The sequence below is a fragment of the Diceros bicornis genome, chromosome 10 (genome assembly GCF_020826845.1).
Source record: "Diceros bicornis minor isolate mBicDic1 chromosome 10, mDicBic1.mat.cur, whole genome shotgun sequence".
NCBI lineage: Eukaryota > Metazoa > Chordata > Mammalia > Perissodactyla > Rhinocerotidae > Diceros > Diceros bicornis.
In genome coordinates, this window is record NC_080749.1 from 21,342,456 (window position 1) to 21,363,770 (window position 21,315).

The window sequence follows — 21,315 nt, forward strand, 5'->3', positions numbered from 1 at the left end:
GATAGCTATTATTACGTATGTACAAATGCAAACATATGTAAGTATATAACATTTTAAATATATAATATAATTTAACATATATGGGATTATGCCTTATGTATTGTTCCTTGGCTTCCTTTTTTTCACTTAATAGCTCTTGGAGCTCTGTCTATATCAGAATATATAGACCCACCTCTTTTAACAGATGTGTAGCATCCACAGTGAGGATGTGCGATAATTTAACCTCTTGCATATTGAACACAGGTTGGTTCTTAATTTTAATGTGTTACAGATGAATATCTGCGTCTGTAAATCTTTGTCCACATGTGTGACGACCATTTCTTTAAGGTAAGATTCTTAGAAATTAAGTTGCTGACTCAATGGCATACCATTTAGAATTCTGCTTGAAATTCCAATAGACTTCCAAAACAGGCTTCTTCAAGTTTGAATCCTACCTACAGTTAGACGTGTGCCTAAATTTCTCTGGTTTGCTAATACCTGTTATAAAACTTCACATTTTTGACACTTTGAAGAATGAAAATTTCTCCTGTTGACTTCATGTTTCTCTGCTTAGAAGTATAGCTCTTCATGTTAATTGGCCACTTGTTTTTCTTCTGAGATTTATGTTCATATCCTTCGTACATTTTTATTATTTTAACTTATTACTGATGTGAAAACTCTTAATGGAGTTTGGATATCATGTCTTAAAACATGATAAGAAAAATTTCCCCCAGTCTTTTAATTTGGTTTATGGTGTCTTTCAAGGTACATTACGTGGTACCATGGTTTTACAATCTCATGTAAAACATTATTTCCTTAATCTTGTTTCTAATCTTTAGATCCTTAGTCCATCTTGAATTTTAACTTTGTGTGTGTTGTGTGGCAGGGCTTATCAATTTCTAACATGTTATTGAATAGGCCATTCTTCCCCCACTATTTGAAATGCCGCTTTATCAGAAAGTAAATATCTATATAGATGTAGATGTCTGGACTTTCTACTGCTTGACTATCTATTCCTATGCAATACCACAGAGGTAGTACTTTCCACTTTATGATAGGACGTGGCCTCTCCTATCATTCTTTTTCCTGGAATTTTCTTGGAGAGAGAGAGATATATATTTTAAATAGAAATAATTTTTATTTTTTAGGTTCTTTTTTTGAAGTCATAATAGTTTATAACATTGTGAAATTTCAGTTGTATATTATCACTTGTCAGTCACCATACAAATGTGCCTCTTTACCCCTTATGCCCACCCACCAATGCTTTTCCCCTCTGGTAACCACTAATCTGTTCTCTTTGTCCATGTGTTAGTTTATCTTCCACATATGAGTGTAATCATACTCATATATGGTGTTTGTCTTTGGCTTATTTTGCTTAACATAATACTCTCAAGGTGCTTCCATGTTGTTGTAAATAGGACGATTTTGTCTTTTTTATGGCTGAGTAGTATTCCATTGTATATACATACCACATCTTCTTTATCCAGTCATCAGTCAGTGGGCAATTGGGTTACTTCCATGTCTTGGCTATTGTGAATAATGCTGCAATGAACATAGGGGTGCATAAGTCTCTTTGAATTGTTGATTTCAAGTTCTTTGGATAAATACCCAGTGGTGGGATAGCTGGGTCATATGGTATTTCCATTTTTAATTTTTTTGAGAAATATCCATACTGTTTTCTATAGTGGCTGCACCAGTTTTCACTGCCACCAGCAATGTATGAGAGGTCCCTTTTCTCCACATCCTCTCCAATGTTTGTTATTTTTTGTCTTGGTGATTATAGTCATTCTAACGGGTGTAAGGTGATATCTCAATGTAGTTTTGATTTGCATATCTCTGATGATTAGTGAAGTTGAACATCTTTTCATGTGCCTATTGGCCATCTGTATATCTTCTTTGGAAAAATGTCTGTTCATATTCTCTGCCCATTCTTTAATCGGGTTGTTTGGTTTTTTTGTTGTTGAGCTGTGTGAATTCTTTATATATTTTGTAGATTAACCGCTTGTCAGGTATATGATCTGCAAATATTTTCTCCTATTTGATGGGTTGTCTTTTTGTTTTATTCCTAGTTTCCTTTGCCTTGTAGAAGCTCTTTAGTGTGATGAAGTCCCACTTGTTTATTTTTTCTTTTGTTTACCTTGCCCAGGTAGACATGGTATTCAGAAAGATCCTTCTAAGACCGATGTCAAAGAGGGTATTGCCTATATTTTCTTCTAGGAGTTTTACGGTTTCAGGTCTTACCTTCAAATCTTTGATCCATTTTGAGTTAATTTTTGTGTATGGAGAAAGATAATGGTCTACTTTCATTCTTTTGCGTGTGGCTGTCCAGTTTTCCCAACACCATTTATTGAAGAGACTTTCCTTTCTCCATTGCATGTTCTTGGCTCCTTTGTTGAAGATCAGCTGTCCGTAGATGTGTGGTGTTATTTCTGGGCTTTCAGTTCTATTCCGTTGATCTGTTTGTTTGTTTTTGTACCAGTACCATGCTGTTTTGATTACTACAGCTTTGTACTATATTTTGAAGTCAGGGATTGTGATGTCTCCAGCTTTGCTCTTTTCTCTCAGGATTGCTTTAGCTATTCGGGGTCTCTCATTGCCCTGGATGAATTTTAGGATTCTTTGTTCTATTTCCGTGAAGAATGTCACTGGGATTCTGATTGGGATTGCATTGACTCTCTAGATTGCTTTAGGTAGTATGGACATTTTAACTATGTTTATTCTTCCAATCCATGTGCATGGAATATGTTTCCATTTCTTTATGTCATCATCAATTTCTTCCAATAATGTCTTATAGTTTTCATTGTATAGGTCGTTCACCTCGTTGGTTAAATTTATTCCTAGATATTTTATTCTCTTTGTTGCAATTGTATATGGGATGTATTCTTGAGTTCTCTTTCTGTTAGTTCTTTATTAGAGTATAGAAATGCAACTGATTTTTGCAAGTTGATTTTGCATCATGGAACTTTGCTGTAGTTGTTGATTATCTCTAATAGTTTTCTGATGGATTCATTAGGGTTTTCTATATATAAAATCATGTCCTCTGCAAATAGCGAGAGTTTCACTTCTTCATGGCCTATTTGGATTCCTTTTGTTTCTTTTTCTTGACTAATTTTGCTCTGGCCAAAATCTCCAATACTATGTTGAATAAGAGTGGTGAGAGTGGGCACACTTGTCGTGTTCCTGGTTTCAGAGGGGTGGCTTTCAGCTTTTCCCCATGAGTATGATGTTGGCTGTTTGTTTGTCACATATAGGCTTTATTATGTTGAGGTACTTTCCTTCTTTACCCATTTTATTGACAGTTTTTATCATAAGTGGATGTTGGATCTTGTCAAGTGCTTTCTCTATGTCTATTGAGATGATCATGTGGTTTTTATTCCTCATTTTGTTAATGTGATGTATCACATTGATTTGTGGATGTTGAACCATCCCTGCATCCCTGGTATAAATCTCACTTGATCATGGTGTATGATCCTTTTAATGTATTGCTGTATTCAGTTTGCCAATATTTTGTTGAGGATTTTTGCACCTATATTCGTCAGCGATATTGGCCTGTAATTTTCCTTCTTGGTGTTGTCCTTGTCTGGCTTTGGGATCAGGGTGATGTTGGCCTCGTAAAATGTGTTAGGATGTGTTTCGTCTTCTTCAACTTTTTGGAATAGTTTGAGAAGGATAGGTATTATATCTTCTTTGAACGTTTAGTAGAATTCTCCAGAGAAGCCATCTGGTCCTGGACTTTTATTTTTTGGGAGGTTTTTGATTATTGTTTCAATCTCTTTACTTGTGAATGGTCTATTTAGGTTCTCTATTTCTTCTTGATTCAGTTTTGAGAGGTTGTATGAGTCTAAGAATTTATCCATTTATTCTAGATTGTCCAATTTGTTGGCATATAGTTTTTCATAGTATTCTCTTATAATCCTTTGTATTTCTGTGGTGTCCTTTGTAATATCTCCTCTTTCATTTCAAATTTTATTTATTTGAGCCTTCTCTCTTTTCTTCTTAGTGAGTTTGGCTAAGTGTTTGTAATTTTGTTTATCTTCTCAAAGAGCCAGCTCTTAGTTTCATTGATCCTTTCTACTGTTTTTTTGTTTGTTTGTTTTCAATTTCATTTATTTCTGCTCTAATTTTTATTATTTCCCTCCTTCTGCTGACTTTGGGCTTTGTTTGTTCTTCCTTTTCTAATTCTGTTAGGTGGATTTTAAGATTGCTTATTTGAGATATTTCTTCCTTCCTTCCTTCCTTCCTTCCTTCCTTCCTTCCATTTATTTATTTATTTATTTTTTTCCCCCAAAGCCCCAGTAGATAGTTGTATGTCATAGTTGCATGGCCTTCTAGTTGCTGTATGTGGGACACGGCCTCAGCATGACCGGAGAAGCAGTGTGTCGGTGCGTGCCCGGGATCCGAACCCGGGCCGCCAGCAGTGGAGCGTGCACACTTAACTGCTAAGCCATGGGGCCGGCCCTATTTCTTGTTTCTTAAAGTGGGCCTGTGTTGCTATGAATTTCCCTCTTAGGACTGCTTTTGCTGCATCCCCTATGAGTTGGTATGGTGTATTTTCATTTTCATTTGTCTCCAGGTATTTTTTGTTTTCTCCTTTAATTTCATCAATGACCCATTGGTTGTTCAGTAGCATGTTGTTTAGTCTCCACATATTTGTCACTTTCCCAGCTTTTTTCTTGTAGTTAATTTCTGGTTTCATAGCATTCTGGTTGGAAAAGATGCTTGATATGATTTTAATCTTCATATATATATATATGTATATATATATATATACACACATATATATACTGAAAATATATTCTTCTCATCTGTAGCTTATCTTTTCTGGATATTAATCCCTTCTCTGTTATATAGGTTGACAATACATTTTTCCCAATCTGTAGCTTTGTTTTCTAATTTTTTTTTTTTTTTGGTGAGGAAGATCAGCCCTGAGCTAACATCTGCCAATCCTTTTTGCTGAGGAAGACTGGCCCTGGGCTAACATCCGTGCCCATCTTCCTCCACTTTATATGGGACGCTGCCACTGCATGGCTTGACAAGCAGTGCGTTGGTGTGCACTCGGGGTCTGAACCAGCAAACCCTGGGCCACCACAGCAGAGCGCGTGCACTTAACTGCTTGCACCACCAGGCCAGCCCCTTTTCTAATTTTTAAAGTTTTAAATTTTGGTGTAGTCAAATTTATCAATTTTTTTATTTATGACTTCTGTGTTTATATATTATTTTAAAAACCCTCTTCTATCCCAAAGTTATAAGCATAGCTTCGTTTTTTTGATTAATTTTTAAAAATTGAGATATAATCGACATATTACTTTCAAGTGTACAACATAATGATTCAATATTTGTATATAATGTGAAACGATCACTACAATAAGTCTAGTTAACATCCATCACCACATGTAGTTACAAATTTTTTTTTTCTTGTGGTGAGACCTGTTAAGATCTACTCTCTTAGTAGTAGATCTTAAATATATAATATTATTTCAAATATATTTTATTTCAAATATACACTATTATTAACTGTAGTCATCATGCTGTACATTCTTTCCCCATGACTTATTTATTTTATAACTGGAAATTTGTACCTTTTGACTACCTGCATCCATTTCACCAATCCCCCACCCCTGCCTGTTCTCTACCAATCTGTTCTCTATACCTGAGTTCAGTTTTTTTGTTTATTTTTTAGATTCCACATACAAGTGAGATCATACAGTATTTGCCTTTCTGTCTCTGACTTAGTTCACTTAGCATAATGCCCTCCAGGTCCATCTATGTTGTTGCAAATGGCAAGATTTCTTTCCTTTTTATGGCCGAATAATATTCCATTGTACATATATCACATTTTCTTTATCCATTCATCCATCGATGGACACTTTTTCCACGTCTTGACTATTGTAAATAATGCTGCAATGAACATAGGGGTGCAGATATCTTTCTGAGTTAGTATTTCCATTTTCTTCAGATAAATATCCCAAAGTGGAATTGCTGGATGATATGGTAGTCCTATTTTTAATTTTCTGAGGAAGCTCCATACTGTTTTCCATAGTGCTTGCACCAATTTACATTTTCACCAATAGTGTACAAGGGTTCCCCTTTCTCCACATTCTTGCCAACATTTGTTATTTCTTGTTTTGATGATAGCCATTCTAACAGGTATAAGGTAGTATCTCAGTGTGATTTTTATTTGCATTTCCCTTAAGATTAGTGATGTTGAGCACATTTTTATGTACCTGTTGGCCTTCTGTATGTCTTCTCTGGAAAAATGTCTACTCAGATCTTCTGCCCATTTTTTAATCAAACTTTTTTTTTTTTTTTTTTTTAAAGATTTTATTTATTTTATTTTTTCCCCCAAAGCCCCAGTGGATAGTTGTATGTCGTAGCTGCACATCCTTCTAGTTGCTGTATGTGGGACTCGGCCTCAGGATGAACGGAGAAGTGGTGCCTCAATGCGCACCCGGGATCCGAACCCGGGCCACCAGCATCGCAGCGTGCGCACTTAACCACCAAGCCACAGGGCCGGCCCTAATCAAACTTTTTTTTATAGAGCTGTATGCATTCTTTATATATTTTGGATATTAACCCCTTATCAAATATATGGTTTGCAAATATTTTCTCCCATTCTGTAGGTTACCTTTTCATTTTGTTGATGGTTTCCTTTCTGTGCAGAATTTTTTTAGTTTGCTGTAGTCTCACTTATTTGTTTTATTTTTATTTTATTTTGCTTTTGGTGTCAAATCCAATATATCTTCACCAAGACTGATGTCAAGGAGCTTAGTGTTCACGTTTTTCTTCTAGGAGGTTTATGGTTTCAAGTCTTATGTTCAGATCTTTAACCATTTTGAGTTAACTGATGTGTATGGTGTAAGATTGTGGTCTAGTTTCATTCTTTTGCATATGGCTGTCCAGTTTCCCCAGCACCATTTATTGAAGAGATTGTCTTTTCCCCACTATATATTCTTGGCTCTTTTGTTGTAAATTAGTTCTCATACCTGTGTGGGCTTATTTCTGGGCTCTCTATTGTGTTCCATTGATCTATGTGTCTGTTTTTATGCCAATACCATACTGTTTTGATTACTATAGCTTTGTAATATAGTTTGAAATCAGGGAGTGTGATGCCTCCAGCTTTGTTCTTTTTTCTCAAGACTGCTTTGGCTATTCAGCGTCTTTGTGATTCTATACAAATTTTAGGACTGTTTGTTCTATTTTTGTGAAAAAAGCCATTGAAATTTTGATAGGGATTGCATTGAATCTTTAGATTGCTTTGGGTAGTATGGACATTTTAACATATTCTTCCAATTCATGAGCATGGACTATCTTTCCATTTATTCATATGTTCTTCAGTTTCTTTCATCAATGTCTTACAGTTTTCAGTTTATAGGTCTTTCACCTCCTAGGTTAAATTTATTCCTACAAATTCTTTTTCATGAAATTGTAAATGAGATTGTTTTCTTAATCTCTCTGATAGTTTGTTATTAGTGTACATAAACGCAACAGATTTTTGTATATTGATTTTGTATCCTGCAACTTTACTGAATTCATTAATTAGTTCTAACAGTGTTTCGGTGGAGTCTTTAGGATTTTCTATATATATCATGTCTTCTGCAAATAGTGACAGTTTTACTTCTTCCCTTCTGATTTGGATGCCTTTTCTTTCTTTTTCTTGCCTAATTGCTATGGCCAGGACTTCCAATACTGTACCGAATAAAAGTGGTGAAAGTGGGCATCTTTGTCTTGTTTCTGATCTTAGAGGAAAGCTTTCAGCTTTTCACTATTGAGTATGATGTTAGCTGTAGTCTTGTCATACATGGCCTTTATTATGTTGAGGTATATTCCTTCTATACCCACTTTGTTGAGAGTTTTTATCATAAATGAATGTTGAATTGTCAAGTGCTTTTTTCTGCATCTGTTGAGAAGATCATATGATTTTTATCCCTCATTTTGGTAATGTGGTGTATCACATTGATTTGTGGATGTTGAATCAGCCTTGCATCCTTGGAATAAATCCCACTTGATCATGGTGTATGATCCTTTTAATGTCTTGTTGAATTTGGTTTGCTAATATTTTGTTGAGGATTTTTGCATCTATGTTCACCAGCGATATTGGCCTGTAATTTTTTCTTTTGACATCCTTGTCTGGTTTTAGTATTAGGGTAATGCTGGCCTTGTAAAATGAGTTTGGAAGTGTTCCTTCCTCTTCTATTTTTTTGAAGAGTTTGAGAAGCAATAGTGTTAATTCTTCTTTAAATGTTCGGTAGAATTCACCAGTGAAGCCATCTGGTCCTGGACTTTGTTTATTGGGAGGTGGATTACTGATTCAATCTCCTTACTAGTAATTGATCTGTTCAGATTTTCTAGTTTGTCATGATTCAGTCTTGGTAGCTTATATGTTTCTAGGAGTTTATCCATTTCTTCTAGGTTGTCCAATTTGTTGGCATATAATTTCATAGTAGTCTCTTATGATTCTTTGTATATCTGTATCAGTTTTAACATCTCCACTTTCCTTTTTGATTTTGAGTCTTTTCTCTTTTTTTCTTGGTGAGTCTAGCTAGAGGTTTGTCAATTTTGTTTATCTTTTCAAAAAATCAGCTCTTAGTTTCATTGAACTAAGTTTTTTAGTCTCTATTTCATTTATTTCCACTCTGATCTGTGTCATTTCCTTTCTTCTACTAGCTTTGGGCTTCATTTATTCTTGTTTTTCTAGTTTCTTGAGATGTAAAGTTAGGTTGTTTATTTGAGATCTTTCTTCTTTCTTTTTTTCTTTAATAGGAAGACTTCTTTTTTTAATTGCAGTAACGTTGGTTTATCACATTATATAAATTTCAGGTGTACATCATTGTACTTCTATTTCTGCATAGATTACATCATGTTCAGCACCCAAAAACTAATTACAATCCATCACCACACTCTTGTTTCTTGATGTAGGCATTTATCTCTATGACCTTTCCTCTTAGAACTGCTTTTGCTGCATGCCATATGTTTTGGTATGCTGTATTTCCATTTTTACTGGTTTCAAGGTATTTTTCCCCCTCTTTTGACCCATTGGTTGTTCAGTAGCATGTTGTTTAATCTCCACATATTTGTGAAGTTTCCAGTTTTCTTCTTGTAATTGATTTCTAGTTTCATACCATTATGGTCAGAAAAGATGCTTGATATGATTTCAAATCTTCTTAAATTTATTAAGGTTTGTTTTGTGGCCTAACATATAATCTATCCTGGAGAATGTTCCATGTGCACTCGAGAAGAATGTGTATTCTGTTACTTTCGGATGGAATGTTCTGTATATGTTAAGTCCACCTGGTCTAACATGTCATTTAAGGTGAATGTTTCCTTATTGATATTCTGTATGCTCTATCCATTGATGAAAGTGGGGTATTAAAGTTCCCTACTACTATTGTATTGCTGTCTATTCTCTCTTTAGGTCTGTTAATATTTGCTTTATAGATTTACGTGCTCCTATGACTATATTTGCACATTTTCTTTTCCTTATGTCCTGGAAATGTTTCCATTGCAAACATCTAGGTTTATCTCATTTTTGTTTGTATATCCCACAGCATAGCTATATCACAATTTATGTAGTTATTTCCTTGGTTGACATCTGTTGGGATTTGGTTGAAAATACATTAAATTTATAGATCCGTTGACAACTTACAATATTCAAGACTTTCCATTCAGGAACATGTTACCTCTACCCACTTACTAAACACTTGTCTAATTTTCTCCATAAAGATCTCATACACGCTCCATCATCCATTAGCCACTTTCACCTCCCTGAGAAGTAATATGTGGAGGAAGGGAGTGTGTGGAAATATAAGCACACTTATCCATATGTACAAAAACTGACTTTCTATTAATGACTTTACCTTGCTCTGGAGCCCCCACTCTCACCAACGGCAGAATTGGGGAGGGGAGGACAGATTCACCAGAAAGGAATTCATCTTTCCCGGGCTTCACATTTTCCTTTGGGTAAATATTGGATCAAATTCAAATTCAAATTCCTGCCAGCCTGTTTCTCTCCTTTCAGTACCTTTTCACCCCATTTTATCAAGTTGGGAGTCAGTGCAGGGAGGGGCTCTTTCTTGATGTCTCCTGGGTTTTCACTAGAATGTTCTTCCTATCATCTGTTCCTGAATGTCCTGCTTATTTGTCCATGCCTTATATTAGCACCTCCTAACTGCCTCAACAGGAAATCTGAGATCCTGCACTCGAGGATTCCTCATCCCAACAGCCTCTCCTACCCTCATTAATTAGGAACATACTTTTAACAGGAGCTTATACCCTGCATCTGCTAACTGTGCAACTTCTCGCTCCATTTCCAGTCCCCCTCACCCTTACTGTTTTCAAGCCAGTAGAGAGTGAAGTTACTATTAGTGAATGCACATACCACAAATAACATTCCGTAACTGGCTCTGCAGCCCCAGAATGCCATCTGTTGTGAAAACCTGCAACAAGAGGAACTGCTACATCATGAACATACTGATTACAGCTAAGTCTTAGTGGCTGTTTGTATCATAAATAGCAACAATTTTTTCCTGGAAGAAAGCCATAAAATTTGGGGATGGTATGTAATATAGAAAATGACATATTTCCCTCAAACAAGCAGTTAGGAAATAATTCTGAGAAATTACTCTTAGGACACAGAATTTCAATGAACTTTTCATTTTTTAACTATCTTAAAAAAACAAAACAAAACAGAACTGGAATTAACCTTGGAAAGTCATCTCCAAGGCCCCTTACCTTCATACTAATTCTAATAAGGATGCCTCCTTACAGGAACCTAATCCTAAAGGCTTACCATAATGCCAGACTTCCACCTCCTTGCCCCAGAATAAGCAAAAAGGGAAAGACTCATATTCATAAGTAGATGTAGGCAATAATTAGAGTAGAGTAGACATAAATCCAAGACAACTGCAAAACAAGTTATTTTATTTTGATTAAAAAAAGCAGTAGCTGGCAACTGAAAAAAGTTATTTTCCCCATAAGATACCACATACCATAAAAGTAATGGACCTTTTCCTACACATGAAAACAAAGGCCTTTGTTATAGAAACTACATATTATTAGGCTCCAACTTCACTTAGACAAGAAGCACACTAAACAAAGTGCTAAAGCCTGTGTTGGTATAAAAGCATATGACAGGAAGGTGACACACAGGACCATCTGAACTTTTCTTGTTCCTCAAAATAAATCTTCCTGAAGCATCACTCCCAGAAACACTTCTCTCGCCAGTAGAGCTCCATCCAGACTCCAGGCCAGGAGGTAGAGGGCTACAGTTTCTCTGCTTAGTCACTTTCAATATCTCAATCTTCAAGCAAGTAATTAGGGTTAACCACCAAGTAGGGATCTTCTTCATAGCTCTCACTTCCTTCTGTGGAGCCTTTCAATCCAGCTTGGGTGAGCTCAATTAGAACATGATCCTATGAAACAAATATTTGTCCTTAGTTCTCCAGCAGTATTACAGAAATGCTCAGATACACAGGACTTGACCCTTTTTCTAAATGTTTGCTACTAACATTTTCTTTCATTCCGCCCCTAGAAAAAGGACTACACCTTAAAATCATTACCAAGGTTCTGCTAAATCCCCTTCCCATTAGGATGTAGACTTTTTCATACCAGAAACCTCTTTTGAAAAATTAAGAAATACACAAGTAAGCTCAATAGACATTGTAATTTTAATGAGGTTTCCTGGCATATTACATCAAGTACTTGTAAACATAATTTCAAAAAAAATAGAACATAATGCATGAATTTTAAGATTATGCAATTGTGTATAATCCTGTTAAATGTTTATCATTCTGCTTATCACTCTAATAACAATATTTACTTTCACTTAATATTATGTTAATTTTTAATTACTAGCCACTGAACTCTTTCAGGTACCATCCATTCATAATTCAGTTAGATGCATAATCTAAAGATAATTAACATGGGAAAATTTTCACTTTGAGCTATTAGCTAATAAAAAAAACTAGAACATGCTTGCTATGTGGCTTAAAAATCTTCACGACAGAGTTCAAGCCACGATGTATCTATCAGTCAGTCTAAAATGTCCACAAATGAAAAGGACTCCTAGCCAAACCCATACAGAGAAACTCAGGAAATAGTGATTTGATCCTAAGAAGGTAGTGAAGTCCCATAGTATGAGCACTAATGCCACTAAGAGGGACTGGACACTTTGAAGCACTCACTCTGTGTGTTAACACACCCTCACAGGAAGCACATTTGATCAGCACAGTACAAGTTCTCTAATCTTTTGTAGTGAGTTAACTCAGGTGGTGAGTCAAACCGAAAAAGGTAACCCCAGTTTAGATCAGTTAATTTCACAAGGTGTCCCAATGTGGATTTCTCGTGTGGGTCATTTTATCTTACACTGACCCCGAGAGGCACTAGGGAGGGAAGGGCTGGCCTGGTGCAACACACTGCCCACTAGAAAGACAACTTTGGGCACGCACCACCCTGGTTCACCTTTATTTTCATACATTTATTAAATTCTGATCTGAGTAGCTGTTGTCTCATAACACAAATAATCATACCCTCATTTACTCCCACATGTAAACAGTTTTTCAGATGACTCAACCCTGACATGTGACACCTATATTATTTATATATTGAGTACTGTGAAGAGAATTGCAGGACAGTCGAGTATCTGCCATTTGAACAGAAAAATTCAATCGTTCAACAAATATTTGACCCCTCTATGTGCCAGGCACCACTGTAGATCCTGGGGATATGGTGGTTAACAAAACAAAGCCCCTGCCCACATGGTGCCCTCATTCTAATGAGAGAGACAAACTAAACACCTAAATAAAGAATATACTGCCAGGCAATGCTAAGCACTATGAAGAAAAACAAAGCAGGGTAAGGAGGTGACAGCAAGAAGGAGGCTACTATTTTGACAGGCTAGGCAAGAAGAACCTCTTTGAAAAAGTAACATTTGTGCAGACACCATGATGGAGGAAGGGATCTGGGGAAGGAGACAAGGGGCAAATACAAAGGCCTTCATATTTGGTGTGTCTAAGGAAGTGACAAGGCCAGTGTCACCGAGCAGAATGGGCAAGGAGAAGAGTGCTATGAAATGAGGTGAGCGAGGTAGACAGGGGCTTGACTGTGAAGGGTTCTGCAGGCCATGGTATGGAGACTAGTTTTATTCTAACCACAAGGGAAGGACTGGAAGGTAGGGTACTAAAACAATTCCATTTGTTAAAACATCTGTCTAGCTGCTGCGTAGAGAGCCAACACAAAGGGGGACAGTTAGGAGGCTCCTGTGGAATTCCAAGCATGGTGGCCTAGGTGGATGTCAAGGTGGTGAGAATACACACACTGAAGGCAGGCTCACAGAATTTACTGCTAAAAGGAGAAGTTGTGAGGGGAGAGTGGAATCAAGGAATCTTCTAAGGTGTGTGGCCTACAGCAACTGAGTAAAGGGGGACACTAGAAGGAGGAAAGAACTGTTTTGAACACATTAAGTGTGAGATGCCTATTTGTTTACAGGCAGGCAGCTGGCTACATACACCTGGAGTTTAGAGGAGAAGTGAGAGCTAGAGATATAAATCTGGGAGTCATCAGCAGATGGGTTTAAATTCATAGAATCAAATGAAATCACTTAAGTAATAAATGTAATAGAAAAGAGGTCTGAGGACTGAGCACAGTACTCCATTTAAAAAGTGACAAGAGGGCCTGGCTCTGTGGCCAAGTAGTTAAAGTTCTGTGAGCTCCACTTCAGCAGCCCAGGTTCGCAGGTTCAGATCCTGGGCGCAGGCCTACTCCACTCACCAGCCACGCTGTGGAAGTGTCTCACACACAAAAATTAGAGGAGGATTGGCACAGATGTTAGCTCAGGGCTAAACTTCCTCAGGCTAAAAAAGAGGAGGATTGACAATGGATATTAGCTCAGGGCGAATCTTCCTCAGCCAAAAAAAAAAACAGTGACAAGAGAAGGGGCCCCATGGCCTGGTGGTTAAGTTCGGCATGCTCCACTTCAGCGGCCATGCTGTGGCGGCAACCCACATACAAAATAGAGGAAGACTGGCACAGATGTTAGCTCAGGGCGAATCTTCCTCAGGACAAAAAAAAGTGTCAAGAGAAAGACTCAGGAAAAGAGACCAAGAGGAAATAACCAGTGAGACAGGAGTAGATCCAGGAGAATATGGTGACTCAGAAGCCAAGCGAACAAAGTATTTCTAGCAGTGATCAACTGTGACAAATGCTGCTGACAGTTTGAATACTGAGAATGACAAATTGATTTGAGTAGAGAGAAGGTATATATGTAATGGTCCTTTAAGAGAGTGGGAGAATGAACTGACTAGGGAAAAGTAACAGCATTGGGCAGTGCAATTGTGAGGTCACTCAAACAGAAGAATTGTCTACTTGAGATTTGTCATCATGAATTTAAAATAAGAATGGACACATGGTTGTATGCTTTTCTCCAGATACTTTTAACTGCTTGGATATAGGTATAGAAAAAGAATTAGATTTAACCAAGGCTAGGGTTTTGTCAAGTAAGCAAAACAAAGAGAGAATGAAGTTAAGAGTAAAAGAGTGATTACTGGGATGGACCATAGACTGTCCTCTGGGTAATGTGGGAGGTAAGGGTATGAGGAAGACGAAAGGTAGAAAGTGAGTGAGTGGTCAGGATGCTTGAAGATTTAAGGTAACGGGAGTGGAAAACAAAGGATAAAAACACTCAAATAGTAAGACCCTAAAACCACCTTCCCAGATTTAACTTAAGTTCTATTTGTTTTAGCAGAGGAAATAAGTCAATTAATTGCTGTTAATTCTCTCTTGTTTTACAACTCATAATTCTGACTAGACCCTAACGAATCAAAATAAATGAACACCTAATGAACCTACACAGATATGAGGCATGAACTCCCTCCCTCATTAATACCCGAGAAAGCACAGGTCTGTACGTACATAGTGGGTGAGTCGATGAATGACTTTCTCTATGATTCTCTTTTTATTTATAAGTTCTTCTTCAGAATCTATTTCTGACTCGATTTCCTTCAAGTACCAGTTAACAAGCTCACTCCTCTTTAATGCCGACTCATCCTCTTCTGCAACAAAAAATACATTTTAAAAGGATTAAATTATCCTTCTAGCAAACTGTATTGCCGATTCTTGGAGTTTGCCTACACAAGATAATGTACAGATTAGATAACCATCAACCTGTCAGAAAGTGCATCTGCTGAAATAAGGTTTGCAATGTTCCAGCATAAGCCTGAAATAACCTGTCATATTACTTGTATTAAAGTATGCCTTATTTTATCCTGAAGAGAAAAATCTAATAAACTAGAGATTATAAGAAACAAGTTTTTTAAAGCTATTAAGACTTCAAAGTATGAAGGTGTTTCCTTCACCTTCTTATTCTTCATCACCTATGAGAATGTTTGTCAACAGCAATTGAAAGCATAAATTAGGAATTAAGCAATGGCAAGCAAAACTTCTTAAAGATAACTTTTCCTCTCTGGAAAGGGGAAGACTATGAAATTGAGATCAATTGAGAATTGAAATCCATGAGCGTTCACTCAAAATAAAAAATTACCAATTTATTCCAGCAAGGTCTATCCATACTGACTGAACTGTCTGCTGAGAGTCTAAAGCAGAACTCTGAACTCACAAGAAGTGCTGGAACCTGGATAATATTGTAACTATCACAGAAATACACTATAATAAAAGAAAACTCAGTCTTGATTCTAGCAATTGTTAATAAAATGAGAATTCAAAATAGGAAAATTCTGTCTTTACTAATGATAATGCCTTTGAAAAACTTTTTTATGGCCACACTGAAACTTCAGTGGTTTGTCCAAATGCGCTTGGGGAAGTGACCTCCTTGGTTTAAAATTGCGCTCCCTGTGCTGGACTAGAGAGCAGCTGAGAGATAATAACTTACTTGACTGGGTGAACAGTATCTTTTTTCTTTTTCAAGGCAAGGAAGAAGACCTAGCAGAATTTATCTGTGAAATGCAGACAGTGTCTGGGTGCTCCATCAACCGTTTGCCACGTGTAAAACTTAGTTGCACGAGAAACAGAATAATGAAGTATAATGTGAACACAAGAACATGTGAGCTCCCAAATCTTTTTATGTGAGAAGGGAGTGGGGCTAACACCTGTCTGTCCTAGTGGCCCCTTTACTGCCTTCTCTTCTCCTTCCCACTGATCCATAGTTCCCAGGGGAAGGAGCACAGAAACTAAAGGGCTCAAATCTTTAGTAAGCTAAGACAGTCTCTGGCATTCTCTTCCTCCATCATAGATAGGACACTGTGATGAAACAGAATGTCTGGAAGCCAGCATATTGGAACTTTTAAATAAGAATTACCCGATAGTTAACCACCAAACTGAAGTTTAAGTTCGACTCCTTGAATTCATATTTTCCTTCTGCCTTGTGGCTAACTATAGGTTGATAAAACTTGGAATAGCATAGTAAAGCAGTTAAGGGCAGGAAGTGTACTAATGTCCAGATATCACACTTTATCTACGGAGAAACAAGGATTTTTACTTCAATTTCTAGTTTGGAATATACTTGGCTAATATAGTATTTTGAGTTTAATTACTTGCCTATGAAATATAAATACCTTAGGAGTCCATCCATTTTAAATAAGGCTGTTGTAAGGAATAGTGATTTTGTATCTGTAAAAACTTTTAAATGTTTCTTTATATATTATCAGATCCCAAATTCTGCTTCAAAAATACTAAAATAGGCCAAGGACATTAACAAGAATGATCCATAAACCTTTGACTGACAATGAACTTGTGGGGAAATGTCCAGGCTGGCAGAAACGCTGATACTCTGTAGATATCCTTTGCCAAAGTGACCATGTCTAACAATTTATCATTTCTTCTGATGAAACAATATAATTTTTAGCAGTCTGAAGGGGTTTATGCGAATACACTTTATGTAAGTGGCTGAGCATGTGTGCAGCATTAGGTACAGCCTTACCTTCTTCCATCTTTCTGAGGTGAAGCACAATAAGGTTAGAGATTCGGCAGTATTCGGCGAAGCTCAGCCTTAAGGAGGCTTTTGGAATAGAATCTTGATTTATGTTTTCACTGTGGCCGTTGATTCCATTCACAGGAGCAGGGCTGTCAGCATGACCTAAGTGATATATAACCTTCTGAATATTGATTTTGTGCCTAAAACACTCCCTTATCAAATGTTTATAAGTATACTACTTATATTTTAATACTAACTTCAAAACAAGCATATAGTTATCTCAGTATTTAGTGGTTATACAAATAAATTAGAAGCAATTACAATAAATTGTAAAGGCTACTAGTGAAGGCAAAAAATAATTTGGAAGGAATGAGAATGATGAAAGATACAAAGATTTCATAATCTAAAAGTGCATTTGCAACATTATAGACAAAATTTTAAATTTTGATATTTGTCTGTTTTAATGTACTTGAGAGTGTTTTTAATTCAAGAGCAAAGTTACAATAGAAATAAGCCCAGGGAATACAAATAAGTCCACTATCATCATTTTGGTGTATTGTCTTTCAGTCTATTAAGCATATATATTTTATATCAACTATTTAATTGTATTTATTTATTTATCTTATTTTTATTTTTTTGCTGAGGAAAATTCACCCTGAGCTAACATCTGTTGCCAATCTTGTTTTTTTTAATGTGAGCTACCACCACAGCATGGCTACTGATGAGTGGTGTGGTTCTGTGCCTGGGAACCGAACCTGGGCTGCCGAAGCGGAGCACGCTGAACTTGAACCACTAGGCCATCGAGGCTGGCCCTATATTTATTTTAATTTGTAAACACTTAATGAAAATCAACATCCACGTTTCCCTTTTGCTACACAGACTTCATAACCATTAACAAGTGCCCTTTTGCCATGATATCTTAGAAAACATTTTGGTCTCCAACTCCATAACAGTCATGAACAAACATCTCACCATTGATACCATCTGGGTCCTCTTCTACCTCCATCTGGGCCTCTTCTTCTTGATCTAGATTGACATCAGGTGTTTCTACACGAATGATTGATTTATTCAGTAACCTGAAAGCTTCCTTCACGTGTTTAGGCTGGACCTAAACCAATCAAGATGAGGCAAATCAGTAAGTCACTCTTCTTGACATACCAAACAGGTTTTCTCCGTACAAAATCATAGTGGTATTTTGGTTTTCTCACATTCTGCCCCTCTCATAGACACATAAAGTATGAGATAGTACCATAAATTCACCAGAATGGCTAAAAGGACCAACAAAAAGAAAGAGAAATCTATTATAGATTCCCCCAGACACATGTCAGTTCTATAAAACTCATTTTAGGAAACATCACAATGAAAAAAAAAAGGTACAAATGGCAGAAATTAAGAACCATGGTTTTTAAAGAATTTTAAAGAAGCATGGTTTTTAAGAATTCCCCTCCACCATGAGCTATTCTTTCTCTGCAGATTTCACTATATTTGTCTAGATACCCTATGCTCTTGCTAAACTTTCTACCTTCACTCTAAAATGCCTATCAGGGCCGGCCCCGCGGCTTAGCAGTTAAGTGCGTGCGCTCTGCTACTGGCGGCCCGGGTTCAGATCCCAGGTGCGCACCGACGCACTGCTTCTCTGGCCATGCTGAGGCTGCGTCCCACATACAGCAACTAGAAGGATGTGCAACTATGACATACAACTATCTACTGGGGCTTTGGGGGATAAAAAAAGGAGGAGGATTGGCAATAGATGTTAGCTCAGAGCCGGTCTTCCTCAGCCAAAAAGAGGAGGATTAGCATGGATGTTAGCTCAGGGTTGATCTTCCTCACACACAAAAAATAAATAAATAAAATAAAAAATTTAAAAAAATAAATAAAATGCTTATCAAAATTCTACTCACCCTTCAGTGATCAAGTTTAAATGTCAGCACCTCCCTTCTTTAAGAAAGAATTGATCTCTATACTTTTTGCTGGTGACACTCTATACTAATATCCTCCCTCTTGTATGTCACATGCCTAATTAAATTTATGCCTTGCTCCCACCAGATTATCAGCAATGGAAGGCAGGGGCTCTCTTAGTCATCTCTTATCCCACAAAAATATCCACTAAATGTCAGGTGAATCAAAAAATATCAAATAAGACAGTGTGAAAGTACTTTGTAAACAGTAAAGCACCATATCAGAGAACTTGAAAAATTAAACCAAAATAAAAAAAGCCAAAAACTGAAGCAATGGGATAGAAAGGGGGTGATTGAAGTCAGAACACTGGTTCCTTCTGGGAAGGGGGCTAAGACTGAAAAAGGGCACAGTGGAACTTTCTGGGATCATAGAAATGTTCTGTACTTTGAGCTGGGTGGTCACAAGGGTATATGTAAAAAGTCAAAGCTATACATTTTCTTCTATGTAAATTATACCTCAATCATACCATTAAAATAAAAATAGCCAACTCTTTTTTTCAAACAAAATCTTACACTGTTTAATATACAAAGCTGGGTAAAAGCAGGGCTGCTTTGCTTGAAGCAGAGATGAGGGCTTGAGTGCCCTTCTATACTGCTCCCCATTTACTCCCTAAATACCCACTGACATGTACAGTTTAATAACCACACATTATACAAACCTAAGGAGGAGAGTTCCCTTTGAGGCCAGGGGCTACATTATCATATCTGTATCCCCAGCCCAGAGACCTAAGCACATTGTAGGGTTTAAACAAATTTTTCTTGAATGAATGGCGTGAATGGTAACTCACTTCTATATGCCCTCTATAATCTATAATTATCTCATTACTATTAATCTACCTACTGCACTCAATAAATGCTTGACAGCAACCTTCTCAAAGGGAGAAATCCCATTCATGTATCCTATGAGTACTCAACAGTTATATAAAAATAAATCTGCAGTGAATGCTAGTATGTCCTATAACAAAGATAAAAACTCCTATACCAAAGACAACAACATGCTTATAAGCCAACAAATCAATTTCTCTTTCCCCCCATTATGTTAAAGTGACTTTGATACCTCATCACAGCAGTGCATCCGAGCCATTGCTTCAGAGAGACGGATCATGCTCTCGAGCTGTCGCACTGTAATCCTCCACGAAGATTTGGTTACTCCAGAACCATCCCTCTGGCGGAGACGTTTATACTGTTCCACAATGAAGTCTTCTGACTCTTTAGAAATCTGTTTCAGAACATCACTGAAGTCAGAGCATTTCTACTTGATGAGAGCTGCATTAAACATAAGTTTAAGAGCCTTCCAGGTGGAGACACTTTGGGGAACTGAGAGGGTCAAAACTTTGAAGCCAATGACAAAGAATTAATACTGAAATGCCTTTCAAAAGAAACTAATGCTAAAGGGGCCTGTGAATTCCATGTGTCAATTTTATGAACAGGAAGACAGTACGGTTAGTATTTAAGCAAATGGCCATTTCCAAAAAATGCCAAAGCTCATTAAACAAATTAACTAAAGCTCATTAAAAAAATTATTCTTGAGGCTCAGTTAATTAATTTATGCTATCTTTGAGAAAAAGAGAGGTCAATATATATCTACACCACCTATTTCAGTAAACTTTATTATTTGTTGAATAACAACAACAAAGTGAGGCATACTAAAGAACCTTCAGTTTTTCAGAGCAAGGAACTCAGCATATTAAGAAAGCATGCCAAGGTCACAGAGGGACCAGTATACAGTAATGGAGAACAAATGCCTCTGCACACAAAAGTGACCCATAACCCTTAGTTTTAAATGACTAAGCTTCTTTTGGGACAGTGAGAGTCAATCTTAATATTATGGATAATCAAGTGAAGGTGATGGATAATTAAAATCTAAGGTAACTCCCAAAAGTCAAGCCAGACAACAGTGTAAAAAATTCAACCACAATCTTTTATTTTCGTATTCTATTTTAGGAAAATGCCAAACAAAACAGACACGTTATTCAGGTTTATTTAAAAAAATAAATGTCCAAATGAGAAAGAGATGCATTATGGAGGTTTATTTCAAAAATAAATGTCCAAGTGAGTATCCTTGACCCAGTACAGAATCAATCCAATGAACTACATCGATTACTGTAAAATAGTAATTCATGTTCACTACAATGACCTAGAGAGGAAGCCAAGTTCTTCCTCAGAGAAAGATTCTAGAGCATTTGGTAGACTAGTGATTTAAGCACATACAGTTTTAAGATTCTTAGGAATAATGGTTGAAATAAAAGGATGTCCTTCTTTGATTATTCAAAACTCTTTGCCCATAAAAATCTTTTTATTAGCACCTAACAAGCAAAAGAAATGGAATTATTCAGTATTTTAAAATTCCCTTTTCTCAACTCTGAAGAAACAAGCTGTTCTCAAAACAAACAAACAAAAAATCCAAACAAGTACAGGTTCAGTTAATTTCCATATAACTTTTTTGTTTAAATGCCA

General features: G+C 36.7%; 1 protein-coding gene across 1 annotated transcript in view; it reads right to left on the reverse strand.

Annotated features, from left to right (window-relative positions):
* Positions 1-10,868: 10,868 nt before the first annotated feature.
* MCM6 (minichromosome maintenance complex component 6) overlaps positions 10,869-21,315 on the reverse strand; it is a 31,626-nt gene continuing 21,179 nt past the window's right edge. The window contains exons 13-17 of the mRNA XM_058548887.1: positions 19,916-20,077; positions 17,873-18,008; positions 16,907-17,062; positions 14,884-15,023; positions 10,869-11,387 (exon numbers count right to left, since the gene is read on the reverse strand). Of these exons, the coding sequence (XP_058404870.1) occupies positions 11,271-11,387; positions 14,884-15,023; positions 16,907-17,062; positions 17,873-18,008; positions 19,916-20,077 (711 nt within the window). The 3' untranslated portion in view covers positions 10,869-11,270. The remainder of the gene's footprint in view (positions 11,388-14,883; positions 15,024-16,906; positions 17,063-17,872; positions 18,009-19,915; positions 20,078-21,315) is intronic.